Genomic DNA, 12,291 nt, shown 5'->3' on the forward strand with positions numbered 1-12,291 from the left:
AAAAAAATGGCTTATTAGAGTCCTTTATTTTATATCAATTTCATTTCTGGATAATTCTCTTCTCTCCTTCCCCCCTTACTTATAACAAAAAAGAATTCATCAAAAACAACCAATAGTTACAACAGACAATGTAATGCAACACTGTTCTTAAAATCCTCTGGCCTCTGAGAGGAGGGAAATGTTTCTTTGTTTCTTTTCAAGGGCCATTATTGGTTTGTCCGTCACTTAGAGTTCTTGATCTTTTTATTTACAATCCAGAAGATCCCAAATTTATTTGACCTGCTGCCCCCTTTAAGAAAAAAAAAGTTACTCAGTCCCCCCCATCTACTTTCTTTTAACCCTTTAAGCAGTTTTTTTAGAAAATTTACATTATTACAAAAATACATATAAATGTTTAAAAAATAAATGATGCATCTTAAATTTAATAATTTATTGCAAATTTGTGGATTTTTCCCTGCATTGAAATTTTGATGGCGCAATATTACATCATGTAACCACATAGCATCATATTGTAAACAAGTCATTACACACACATATTCCTGCCAATACATGCTAGACTTCCCAAAAATGCGCAACACGCTCACCTGCCAGTACTTTCTCGTTAAGACCTGTTGGTGGACTTGACTACTGATAGGTTATGACTTGTATTTTGTGTGTTTATTTGGCAAATAATGTAATCACTACGACTTTAACTCTGTTGTACAACAGATGAAACATGTACAAACAGTTTTTCAAAATTGTATTTTCTTCTTTCCTTATGCTTCCATCACCCCTTTATTTCTATTCAATTTGCCCCAGTTGTACCTGAGACTACTACCACCCCTCTGGATTGTTCCAGCACCCTCCTGGGGGTAATATTGTCCACTATGGGAACCTAATCGTTCATATGTGTTTTATCTGTTAGGTACATATACATATGTCCAAGATATATGTGTGTAAAATATGTATGCACTTATATAATTATACCATATGTAACATTGTTATACATTGTTATTAATAGGTTATGTATCAATTATATATTATTGACATAGTATATATCAATAATTATAATTATATTAAAATATAATTATATATCATTTTTATATAATGTATATTATCTAATGATATGTTATATACTTATTACACTTGTAATATGATATAATAATGGTACATGACAGATTATATGATACATACTATTATCATTAAGTATAATATGGTACAATTATATAATGATTTATCATATATTGTATATGATGTACATAAGTATATGTATGATACAAAGTATCATACAGGCTATCCCAAAAGTTTTACCTTTTTGGAATCCCCTATATCTGCATATAAATGTGTATATGTATGTATATGTATATAGATGTATGTACATCTATTTCCACATATATAACACATATATCCTGGACTATCAGTGTAAAGCAATGAATGGTCCCCAAATTTAAAACAAGGAGAGCAAACTGGATTGCCTTTGGAAAATTTCAAAGCTGAGTATGAGGATGATTTGGAGATGCTTCATAAATGTGAGCAGACTAAAATTCATAATCATAAAAAAAAACTACAAAGAACTGACATAAAGGAAGTCATCAAGAATATGGATGCTTTAAAAAGATAGACTGGTCCATTGGCAAAGGCAAGGGATACCTAGTAGACAGCCTGTGTCTTCTACTGGTATTTTTGTGATATTAGGAAAAAGCAAAGAAAGTAAGTTACTAGCACTTTGAGTGAATGCAGGTCCCATTTATCAGAGGATGCAGATGAGATTTGCTTAGGATGAGTAGGAACATAGGGGTCACAATCCCCGTTATTGGGTGGAAAACTGATATCTACGAGAGATTACAGATCTTTTTGAGTATGTGATAACATCTTTTAATCTTTGGTAAAATTTATTTGTGAATCTTTCAGGACCTGGAATGTTCTTGTTTTGGGGGGGGGGGTTTGTTTGTTTTTACTTTGGTGGCTCTTTTCAGCTTGTTCCATTTCTTTTTCTGAGATTAGATTTTTCCTGTTTTCTATTATGTTGTTAATTTGGTTATTTTGTATTTTTGTTAATACTTATCCACTTCTTTGAACTATCAGTTTTACATATTCAAAAACATTAATTTCATTTATTAGTCTTTCATCTACACTTTTTTTTTTGAACTTGCATGTTGAAACCCTTGCTCACCTCTGGGGATTTTTGAAGGAATGACTTGAATTCTTCCCTTTTTGCTGGTTGTTCACTTTTTTTTTTTTATTGAGGACTAGGCTTAGCTTTGCAGGATATGAAATTTTGTGGTGCAGACTAATTTTTGCTTTTCATACTAATTCCCAGTTGATTCTTTGATTTCTTGTAAATGAGGGGTATTGTGCTGTTCTGATTGGTTTTCTTTGGCATGTAAAAGGTTTTTCTTTATTTTTTTTCCTGGCAGTAGCCAATATTTGTTGTTTGATATTATAATTCTGAGTTTTGACCATAAAGTTTCTTTGTGAATTAAACTTGAGTTTTTCTGTTGGTTTTCTGTAGAGTCTCCTGATCAATACTTTGACATCTGTTTACGTTTCCTTAATTTTTTTTTGCCTTTTTTTGGCTAGACAATGAGGTTAAGTGACTTGCCCAGGGTCACACAGCTAGTAAGTGTTATGTGTCTAAGGCCAGATTTGAATTCAGGTTCTCCTCACTTCAGGGCCAGTGCTCTATCCACTGTGCCACTTAGCTGCCCCTGTTTACAAATTTTCTTGTGTGATTTTTCTGTAATATGATATACATTTTTAAAATCATGGTTTTCTGGAAGACTTATACTTAGATTATAATTTTATGTTCTATCTTTATTCCTGTTTTTAGAATTTTCAAATATCCTTCCATTATTGTTATCTCTTGATTTTTTTGTCTTCTGCCTCAGGATTTTTGTACTCTAATTCTATATTTTGTTTGAGGGGGAGTGGCATCTTCACAAATGAAATTTGCAAAAGCCTGGTTCTTTGATCCTTAAACTCTCTTTTTGTGTACTTGAACTATTTATACTTTGATTTGGAAGCCCTGGATTTTAGCTATGACATTTCTGGGTGTTTTCAGTTTGAGATTTCTCAGGAAGTGACTGATAGAGTCTTTCTGTTTTTATTTTGCCTTCTGGCAATAATACATCTGGGTAGTTTTCTTTTATGATTTCTTGAAATTTATTGTTTAAGTTCTTTGTGTGTTCTTGGTTTTCAGGGAGTCAGATGAGTCTTAAATTACCTCTCATTGACTGATTTCCCAGGGTAGTTGTTTTTGATAGTAGATACCATAGATTTTCTTCTGTTTTATAGCTCTCCCCTTCCTGCTAACCCCTGCCCAAATTTTTTAGCTTTGTTTAAATATTTCTTGTCTTGTGTAGTCATTGAGTTCTGATTGCTTCATTCTGTTTTTCAGGGAGTCTAGATCTTGGGTAAAATTTCTTCCATTCTAAACCATTTTTTCTCTTTCCAATTTTTTTCTTCTAGTACTATTATATCAAGGTGTTTCACAAGCTCTCACAAGCAACTTATGGTCTAAATGAGTAGAAGATATGTGAAATAATCTTCAGTTAATATATAACTGTCACATAATGTTATACTATCTGTGTGTATAAGTGCTAAGGGAGTTCAGAATAAGTAGCAACTGCTTATATGATGAGGTTACTAAAAAAGCAATTCATGCAAAGATGAACCTTGAGCTAGTCACTAAGAAAAGTGTAAGCTTTAGAAAGGAGAAGAAAAAGGATTTTTGGTAGGGAGAGAAAACAGCTTGAGCAAAGACACAGATGTTGTTTTAAGCATAAGGAAATAAAATAGAGTGGCAGGTATTTTTTGGGTGTACTGAGAAACTTGGGGAGATCCTATTGGCATGTGTGACTTGATAAAATTAATAAGACTAATGTGGCTGTGGGATATAGGACCAGTTGGAGGAGGAGAGACTAAAGATGGGAGGAAGTATTTGGAAACCTGCATTAGTGTAGGTGTGAAGAGATGCTTAGATTAGAATTGTGGCAATTGGAATAGAAAGAGAAATAGGAGTAAGAGATTGAAAAAATATTTACTTCTAATATTAACTTATCAGGCATTTTACATTTTTTTAGATCCTGAGAGGTATGTAATCATAGGAATGTATAGCTACCTTATCTATTTAGTTTCTAGAATGCTTAAGGAATGAAGTTTCTGCTTTGGATTTATAGTGACTTTCTTACATGTATTGGCAAACATTTTCTTGGCAAATTGATATACTTGCAAAATATGCAGTGATATTATAATAATTTAAAGCCCTTAACATTTTTTGGTTCAATTCCCAATCTAGCTGTGTGCCTTCTGGATTTCAGTCTCCCTCTCTGAATCAAGAGGGTTGGACTAATTGAATCCTATTATCTTTTTCAACTTCAGAATTATAGAAGTCAATTTTTCTCCCTGTATGCAAACTTACAGTCACTTTCTATTCTATTGCAGTGCAAGCAGCCAGCCATTTAGTCCATAAACTTCAGCAGAAGGAACAGGAACAAAGAAAGGTAAAATCAAATAGAGGATGTATATCTTAGATTTAACATATTATCACATTACAAACTGAAAATATTAACAAAAATGTCTTTTGTCTATCTTATTTAGTCATTTTAAAAGATTTTAAGATGACGAAATAATTCTTCAGCACAGGGGTTAGCAAATTGCCCAAGAGCTAAGAATGGCTTTTTTATTTTTAAATAAACTTTCATTGTATTTAAAAAATGTAAAAATTATACTTAGTTTACAAACTGAACAAAATTGGCAATGGCTGTAATTTGCTGACTTCTGCTGTAAATAAAGGACTCTGGAAAGAGGTAGGAGTGCCTAACTTACCCGTATTCTGAGAAGCAGGGCCTTTTTTTTCTTTTAGCATTTTCCCTCTTTGCTCTTAAAAGTGGTATTTCTCATGTGAAAGAGAGAGAAAATAAGGATTACATGGAACAAAAACACTGGAATGGAAATGTGAATCTTTCTTTGCTAGCCAGAAACATCAAATTTCTTATGTATATTCTTTGTAGAAAAGGAAGCATTTCATTCTTGCAGAGGTATTATTTAATGAATGATTGTGTTATAGGATGATGTGAATCATTTATTGGTCAGTTCATATCTGGAAAAAACAATAAATAAGCATCTTATGATAGTTCGTATTTTTACTTTGAAATTTTCATAAATTATACCTGATATTTTTAATTGTTCTCTGTTTACAAAAGCACAACTTAAAATTACATAAACATGTTGAAAGTATTAAAGTCACTCTGGAAATAACTTCCATATAAAAAAACCCCCCATATAATCTTCACATTTCCATTTCTTTGGAATTTAGTGTTCATAGAGCAGTGGAAGGTAATAATTTTGAAATGGTTCAATACTGCCACCATCCAAAAAAGAATAGAGTAATAGACTCCACCAGGCTGAATTTTACTTGTTGAGAACCAGGGCTAAAATTTTCTTGCTATTGAATTCCATGTTGAGATAATTCTGTGTTGAGATAATACCAAGATAAAAAACTCACCAAAACTTTTATCATGTCTGGCATATATAAAATTCTCCTGAATTTTTAAATGAAAGTTTACTGAAAATCCATAAATTAAAAAAGATCAGTCTGACTCAAGCAAGGTTGGAAGGCTGCTGATCACTCTGACCCAAAAGCGCTGAGTTAGGGGGAGCTGCTGAATGGCTCAAATGAAGAGTGTAGTTCAGCCACTAGCTCTTAGAGGTAGCCGGGAAGAAGGCATTGTGCTGTTGCATGCCATATAACTGATCCTTACTTTATTGTGAACATAGGGTGTTTCTGATAAGGACCTCACTAGAAATTTGTGGTACACTATTCTCTGTTGCCCTTTGTTAGATGTTTGATTGAGAAATGACTAAATGAAGTACACTACATACATACTTATTTCCCTGTGAGCATCTAGGAAGATACTAAAGCATAATTTCAGGCATTTGGAATATATTTTGCCTCCATCATGTGTAATCTATACTTTCTTTTGAACAAGGAAGATGGTATATTTATGACTGAGTAAAGGCAGAGTTATTTGACTGTTTTGCTTCCTTCTTTTCCATCAAGTTCTAACTAAAAAGGGTAAAATAACAAGAAAGGAAGAATTGAAGTCTAAGAGAGGAGTCAGTAGCCAGTTTAAATCAAATTTCCAGGAAATAAAAAGAAATCATAGATGTGCCTATGATCTTTAAGAGTAATGTCCTGAAGAATATCATATACATTATCAGATATGATCTGTATTTGGTATTTTGTTTCATTGTTTTTCTTTGTCACAGAAGGAGTTTCAGTTAGGGTAGGGGAGGTGGAAAATGCCTGCAATGTGAAGGAAAAGTCATCAGTAAGCATTACATTCACATTATATATGTATATATGCACATATGTATATATGAAATGTCCTGATTTTTCAAAAAAGTAGTTTCATAAATAAGCTTGGCTTTATTTGTTCCTGTGAAAATTCTATAATGGTTTGTTAAATGGACAATTTGAGTGTACTTGAGAAAAAAGTGGTGACTACTAATATCTTGTAAAGATTCAATAAGAACAAATTATGCCTAATTAAATTTATTTCTTTTGTTTTGATAAGATCATTATGTTAATTGATCATGGCACTGCTGCAGTATACCTTGATGTTGTTATTGTATTTAGCAAAGTCTTGTGATATCTTTGTGGGTAAGATGGAGAAATGGTACTGGATTATAGTACCATTGGGTGGGTGTGCCCTTGTTTAAACAGTGGTAACCCACTGGCATATCGGTTAGCTTTGTCCTTGTCCCAGTTATGTTGAACATTTTTGTAAGTGGCATGAATGAAGACATGTAAGTTATGTTTATGAAATTTGGAGATGATTCAAAGCCAATAGGAACAGGAAATCCAATTGACAGAATCAAGGTTCAAAATGATCTTGATCTTTTATGATGATGTGTTGAATCAGATAAGATTACATTTAGCAGGAATAAATATAAAATTCTCTATGTGATTTTAACACTATGGAGTTGACTTATATTGATTAGAAATGCACATGAAAGAGCCCCAGGTGTCTTAGTTAACAAATTCAGTATGTATGTAGTGTGGTGGAAAAGATACTTAGTCATAGGCTGCATCATTAAAACGATGGTGTTTACAGAATGTTGGAATTTAGGGACCTTAGAGATCATTTTACAGATGAGCAAACAGAGGCACAGAGAAGAATGACTTGTTTCATGTCATAATTCTAGTGAGTGGTATTGCCAGAGCTCCTACCTAGCTGTTCTCATTATTCCAAGTCTGACTTTATTTTCTCTGCATCAAACTTAGAACCCTTAGAACCCAAACAACCAAACTTAGAATAGTACAGCTATTGTCCTGCTTTTCTTCTTCTTTCCCTTTTACATTACTTGAAAAAAATTTCTGTACCTGATGCCTCCACTTCTTTGCCCCCCTGTTCCTTACCTCTACATTCTAGTTTCTGCCTTAACTGCTCTACTCAGACTGCTCTCTTAAAGATCATTAATGATATCATAATTTGTAAATTGAATGGCCTTTCTTTTGTCATTATCATCCTTGACTTCTCTGCAGTTTTTTAGACTGTTGCCCAGCCCTTCCTACTGGACACCTTTTCCCTCCACTTGAAACAGCACATTTGCCTCATTCTTTTTCTACCTCTCTAATTTCTCCCTTAGTATTCCACAAGGGAAGAGTCTTTGTTTTTATCTAAATTTTTATGTTCTTTTTTTAAAAAAGAGAATCTTTTAATATAGATACTGAAACAGAATATACAAAAGATGCCCCACACATTGATCTGGGCCCATACAGATGGATACAATGTTTTTCCAAGAAGGGACATAAACTTTATACACTCTCCATTGTCTAGCACAGGGTTCATTATACAGTAGACATTAAATGACTACTTCTTGACTGAATTATAACTGGCTCTGGATAGACCACATTTAAAGCATGATTAGTTCTGGGTTGCACATTTTAAGGGGGGGGATGCATTTATAAATTTGAGTACTTTCAGAAGAGTGTAGTCAGGCTGTCAAGAAATCAGAAATCCTCATCAAATGAGTATTTGAAGGAATTAGAGATGTTTGAACCTGGAGAAAACTCTGGGGAACATGATAGCTATCTTTGAATATTTGAAGGATTGTCATATAGATAATGATAATAGATTTATACTTTGGTTCTCCAGAGGATAGAAGCATGACCCCTGGTTAGAAGTTGCAAGATTTCAGTTCAATATATGGAAAAACTAATTTTTTGAGTTGCCACATGAAGAAAGGGATTGCCTGGAGAAGTAGTGAGGTTCAGGTGAAGGTTGTATGACTGTAAGTTCATAATGTTGTAGAAACGATCGGGTAGGAGGTTAGACTAGATAACTTGCAAGATGCTATCCAGCTATCAGATTGTGTGAGAAGAGGATTCTGAAAGAAGCAGACATTTGTGCCCTCTTATTTCACATCACAAAGAACAGTGTAAAGAGAACAGAATGTAATGTTGATTGACTGATTGTAGAGAGATAGAGATGGAAAATGAAGTAAGTGTGGATAGGACAAACTGATTTTGTAAGTTGATAAAATGTGAAGGGTGGAATGCTTCAAAGAAATTTTCTAACTTATCTATAAGCCTACTTTAGAGATCCTTCTAACAGTCCATCCAAATGTTGCTAAAGGAATAAGGAAGAAAGTCATGGGTGATATAAAATGTTGCAGTTTTCTTATTTATAATACATCAAATTCTGCCTTTTGCTTGTTTTATAAAATAGTAAAAGTATTAAGAATAAAATGTGTTGCCTAATTAAAAGTTCTGTCTGGTTGTTAACATTTGCCCCAGTTAAAAAGTGAAAGCCAGGATATTTTGTGGGAAAAAAAGAGCTCTAGGTTATAATGCTACCTCTGGAAATATAGGTCAGATAACTGGGACAAAGAGCAGGGCATTAGGATCATTAAGTATCTTTTGTTCATCCTCTTGAATTAGTTCCCATAGGAACGAAATCCCTCTGACTACTTTAAAATTTAAAAGTGAAAGTTTAATGGTGAGAGGAGCATTTATTTTTACTTATATTAAAGTATTGAAAATTTTGATAAAAGGCAACATTAAATCATCTTGAGCCAGTCATATCTTTATCAAAAATTTCTCAGTTTGAGATACTGTATTTTTTGAAACTTCATGTTTAAATGGATGTATTCTAATGTTTTGCTTTTTTTATATAAATGAAATCCAAAAACTCATTTTACAAGAAACAAATTCTAAAGATGATTTTGTGAAGTTGAACCAGTATGATTTAGTCATATTTAAATTGATAATGCGTAATGAAGTTCTCACAAAAATTATGAGTTATTACAAATGTTTTCATTTGAAGAGAAAATGTTCAGGAATGGTGAACAATGTCTAGAGTAGTGACTTACTACTTTTTGATTTGTAATTGCCTCGTTTGATTTCTTAATTAATTTATTCCTACTGTAAGAATACCACAATGTTTAGTTATTAATTATTCAAAATTAATTTTATTTAGAATTTTATATTGAGATTATTGGAGTTTTTAAGATTAGGGATTTTTGTATAGAGAGGTATTTGCCATTGAGTAATTTATATTAGCATCAGATACTAGCTGTATGATTTAATCTCTTCCTCAGTTTCTTCATCTGTAGAATGAAAATAATAATAGCATCTACCTCCCAGGGTTGTTGTGAGGATAAATAAAATAATATTAGTAAATCATTTTGCAAACCTGAAAACATTATATAAAGATAGCTGTTATTATTACAACCCTATACATATATATGTATAATAACGCTGACATCTATATTGCACTTTAAAGCTTACAAAATGCTTTACATATATTATCTCACATGTATTGGGTTATCATTCTTTCCTTGTCTTTGATATTATTGATTCATACATTTATCCTTTTATCATTTTTATATAAAATATTTCATCTTATTTTAAAGTCCTGCATTTATACATGTTACATAATAAGTGCTATTAAGATGTATGTATATGTAGATAAGTATATACTTTTGAATTTTATGTCTAGACTTCAATATCCTCAGATAATAATCAATATTTATTTGTGCTGGACACATATAATGAATTTGTTTCTGTGCTATCGCTTATTAAAAAATTCTGGACTGTGTCTTGGTCTCAGTACTGAATGGGTGATAGCAGTTGTCCAAGGGAGATTCTGAATAATGTATTTTGCCAAATATTTTAGTTCCTGAACTCACAGATATTTTATTTTCCAAACCACTGTCCCTGAAATATAGCCCTTCTTCCTCCTTCCCGCTTAATATTACTGATTGTATCATATTGAGGGAGTGAAAAACTCATTTGGACCCAGATGATATTATTAGAAAATACTGAACCCCAGTTTTTTCTAAAGCAGCAGAGTCTACCTGGACCATTTCTAAACCATGAAACAGGCTATCTTTCCTGTCTCCTCTTTTAGAAGTTTTATATTGAAGTTGTGCCTTATAGGATTCAATATAGGATTCAGCAATAGGATTCAAATTCTGTGATGGCATGGTAACATTTATCAACAAATTTCTCTTGTAGTCCCAGTGGGATAGATTTATATTTGGCATACTAAGTTATAGCTGTCTCCCTTAATAAATCTTGACTACGTTAAAAGTAATTAGAAGTTTAGATGCTCTAACCACATTTTCTCAGACTTTAAATTTAATTATTTCCTCTTATAACATAGTTACAGTTCCAAAATATCTAGAGATAGTTTTTTACTTTTTTGTGTGTTTTTACCTTTTGTGAAACTAAGCTATTATTTCTCCAGAACAGTCAAACTGTAATAAGTAGATGAAAATATCTTAATGACTGCAGGGTATCTTTTCAGAGCAGTAATACTATTTACAATAAGTCTGTTCTGTCTAACCAGTTTTCCAGCTGGATTGACTTATGCACAGGGAAGTGGTGACACATCCCCAGTTACACAGTTGGTAAACATTTCCTGAATAACTAGACTTTGTGGTCACTGAGGAATAAAGAAACCATCAAGTAAAAAAAAAATGTGATAAATATAAAAGCCAGTTCTTTTTAATAAAAATACAAATGAAACACTTTTTTGTAATTTATGAAATATCTTTAGGCAAAAATGTTTCTAATTTGTTGTTACTGATATGCTGATACTTTGTTATAAAAATGATTCTTCTTTGTTATTAATTTTTGAATCATGTGTACACTAGGGCCTCTAGTATCTTCACATCTGTGTGTTGAAAATGCATAAACAGCAGAATTCAATGTTGTTAGTCATCTTTTTAAAGATTTTCATATTATGAAAGGTAAATGTATGTAAATTAAGTTTGCTGTCATATAGATGTCCTGATTATATAGTTCTCAGCTAATGAATAAGCCAATATGGAAAGGTAGTGGTTATATATCATGTGGATTGAACTTCTAGGTATGAAAAATCTAAATTTAACAAATCAATAAATTAATAAAATCAACCAGTCAAGTATTTATTAAGTGCCTACTCTATGCCAGGTACTAGGTGCAGAGATCCAAGTACAAAGAATGAAAAAATCCTTACTTGTAATGAACTTACATTCTAATAGGAGACAAAAAGGTACATATAAAAACATAGAAGGCATAAATATAAAGAATAAATACAAATATACACAAAAAAAGTTAAATACATGGTGGTTTGGAAGGGAGAGCAGTAGCAGTTAGGGGAATCAGGAAAGGCTTTATGTAGAAGGTGGTACTTATGCTACATCTTAAAAGAAGAAAGAGGGATTCTCTGAGGAGAAAGTAAGTAGTACATGCATTCCAGGCGTAGGGTTGGCCAGTGCAGAGGCACAGAGATACAAGATGGAGTGGCATGTATAAGGAACAGAGAAAAGGCCAGTTTGACCAGATTTCAGAGTGCCAGAAGGGGACTAATAATATCCAGTGAGATTGGAAACAGAGGTTGGAGCTAGATTGGTAGGGTTTTAACAGCAAAACTGTACAGTTTCTATTTTATCCTAAAGGAAAATTCGGTTGAACAAACATTTAATAAGCACCTCTGCCGTGTGCAGAACACTGCAATTCTGGGGGGAAATACAAAATTTGTATTAGTCATGGTCAGAGATACACGACACATGCTCAGAAAACTATTCTACAAAATAATACATGAAGATTTCATTAGAGAGTTGCAAAACAAAGTGCTATGTGAGATCTAGAAAGAAAAGGTTATATTAAATGGAAAGATTAGGGTAGGTTTTGTAGAGGGAAGTATGATGTTTGGGTCGGGCTTTAAAGAATAGGTTCAGCAAATAAGTGGGAGAAATACATTTCTGGGAGATGGGTATAGTGTAAAAAGCAAAGGCCCAGAGGCAGGAAAGCATAGG

General features: G+C 32.7%; 1 protein-coding gene across 4 annotated transcripts in view; it reads left to right on the forward strand.

Annotated features, from left to right (window-relative positions):
* The window catches only part of BLOC1S5 (biogenesis of lysosomal organelles complex 1 subunit 5), a 118,524-nt gene that overhangs the window by 22,083 nt on the left and 84,150 nt on the right, over nucleotides 1-12,291 (forward strand). For all 4 annotated transcript variants that reach the window (XM_021009869.2, XM_078153623.1, XM_021009870.2 and 1 more), the window contains exon 4: nucleotides 4,423-4,481. In XM_021009869.2, the coding sequence (XP_020865528.1) occupies nucleotides 4,423-4,481 (59 nt within the window). The remainder of the gene's footprint in view (nucleotides 1-4,422; nucleotides 4,482-12,291) is intronic.

The sequence above is a fragment of the Phascolarctos cinereus genome, unplaced genomic scaffold (assembly GCF_003287225.1).
Source record: "Phascolarctos cinereus isolate Bilbo 61053 unplaced genomic scaffold, phaCin_HiC Scaffold_4;HRSCAF=312, whole genome shotgun sequence".
Taxonomy (NCBI): Eukaryota; Metazoa; Chordata; class Mammalia; order Diprotodontia; family Phascolarctidae; genus Phascolarctos; species Phascolarctos cinereus.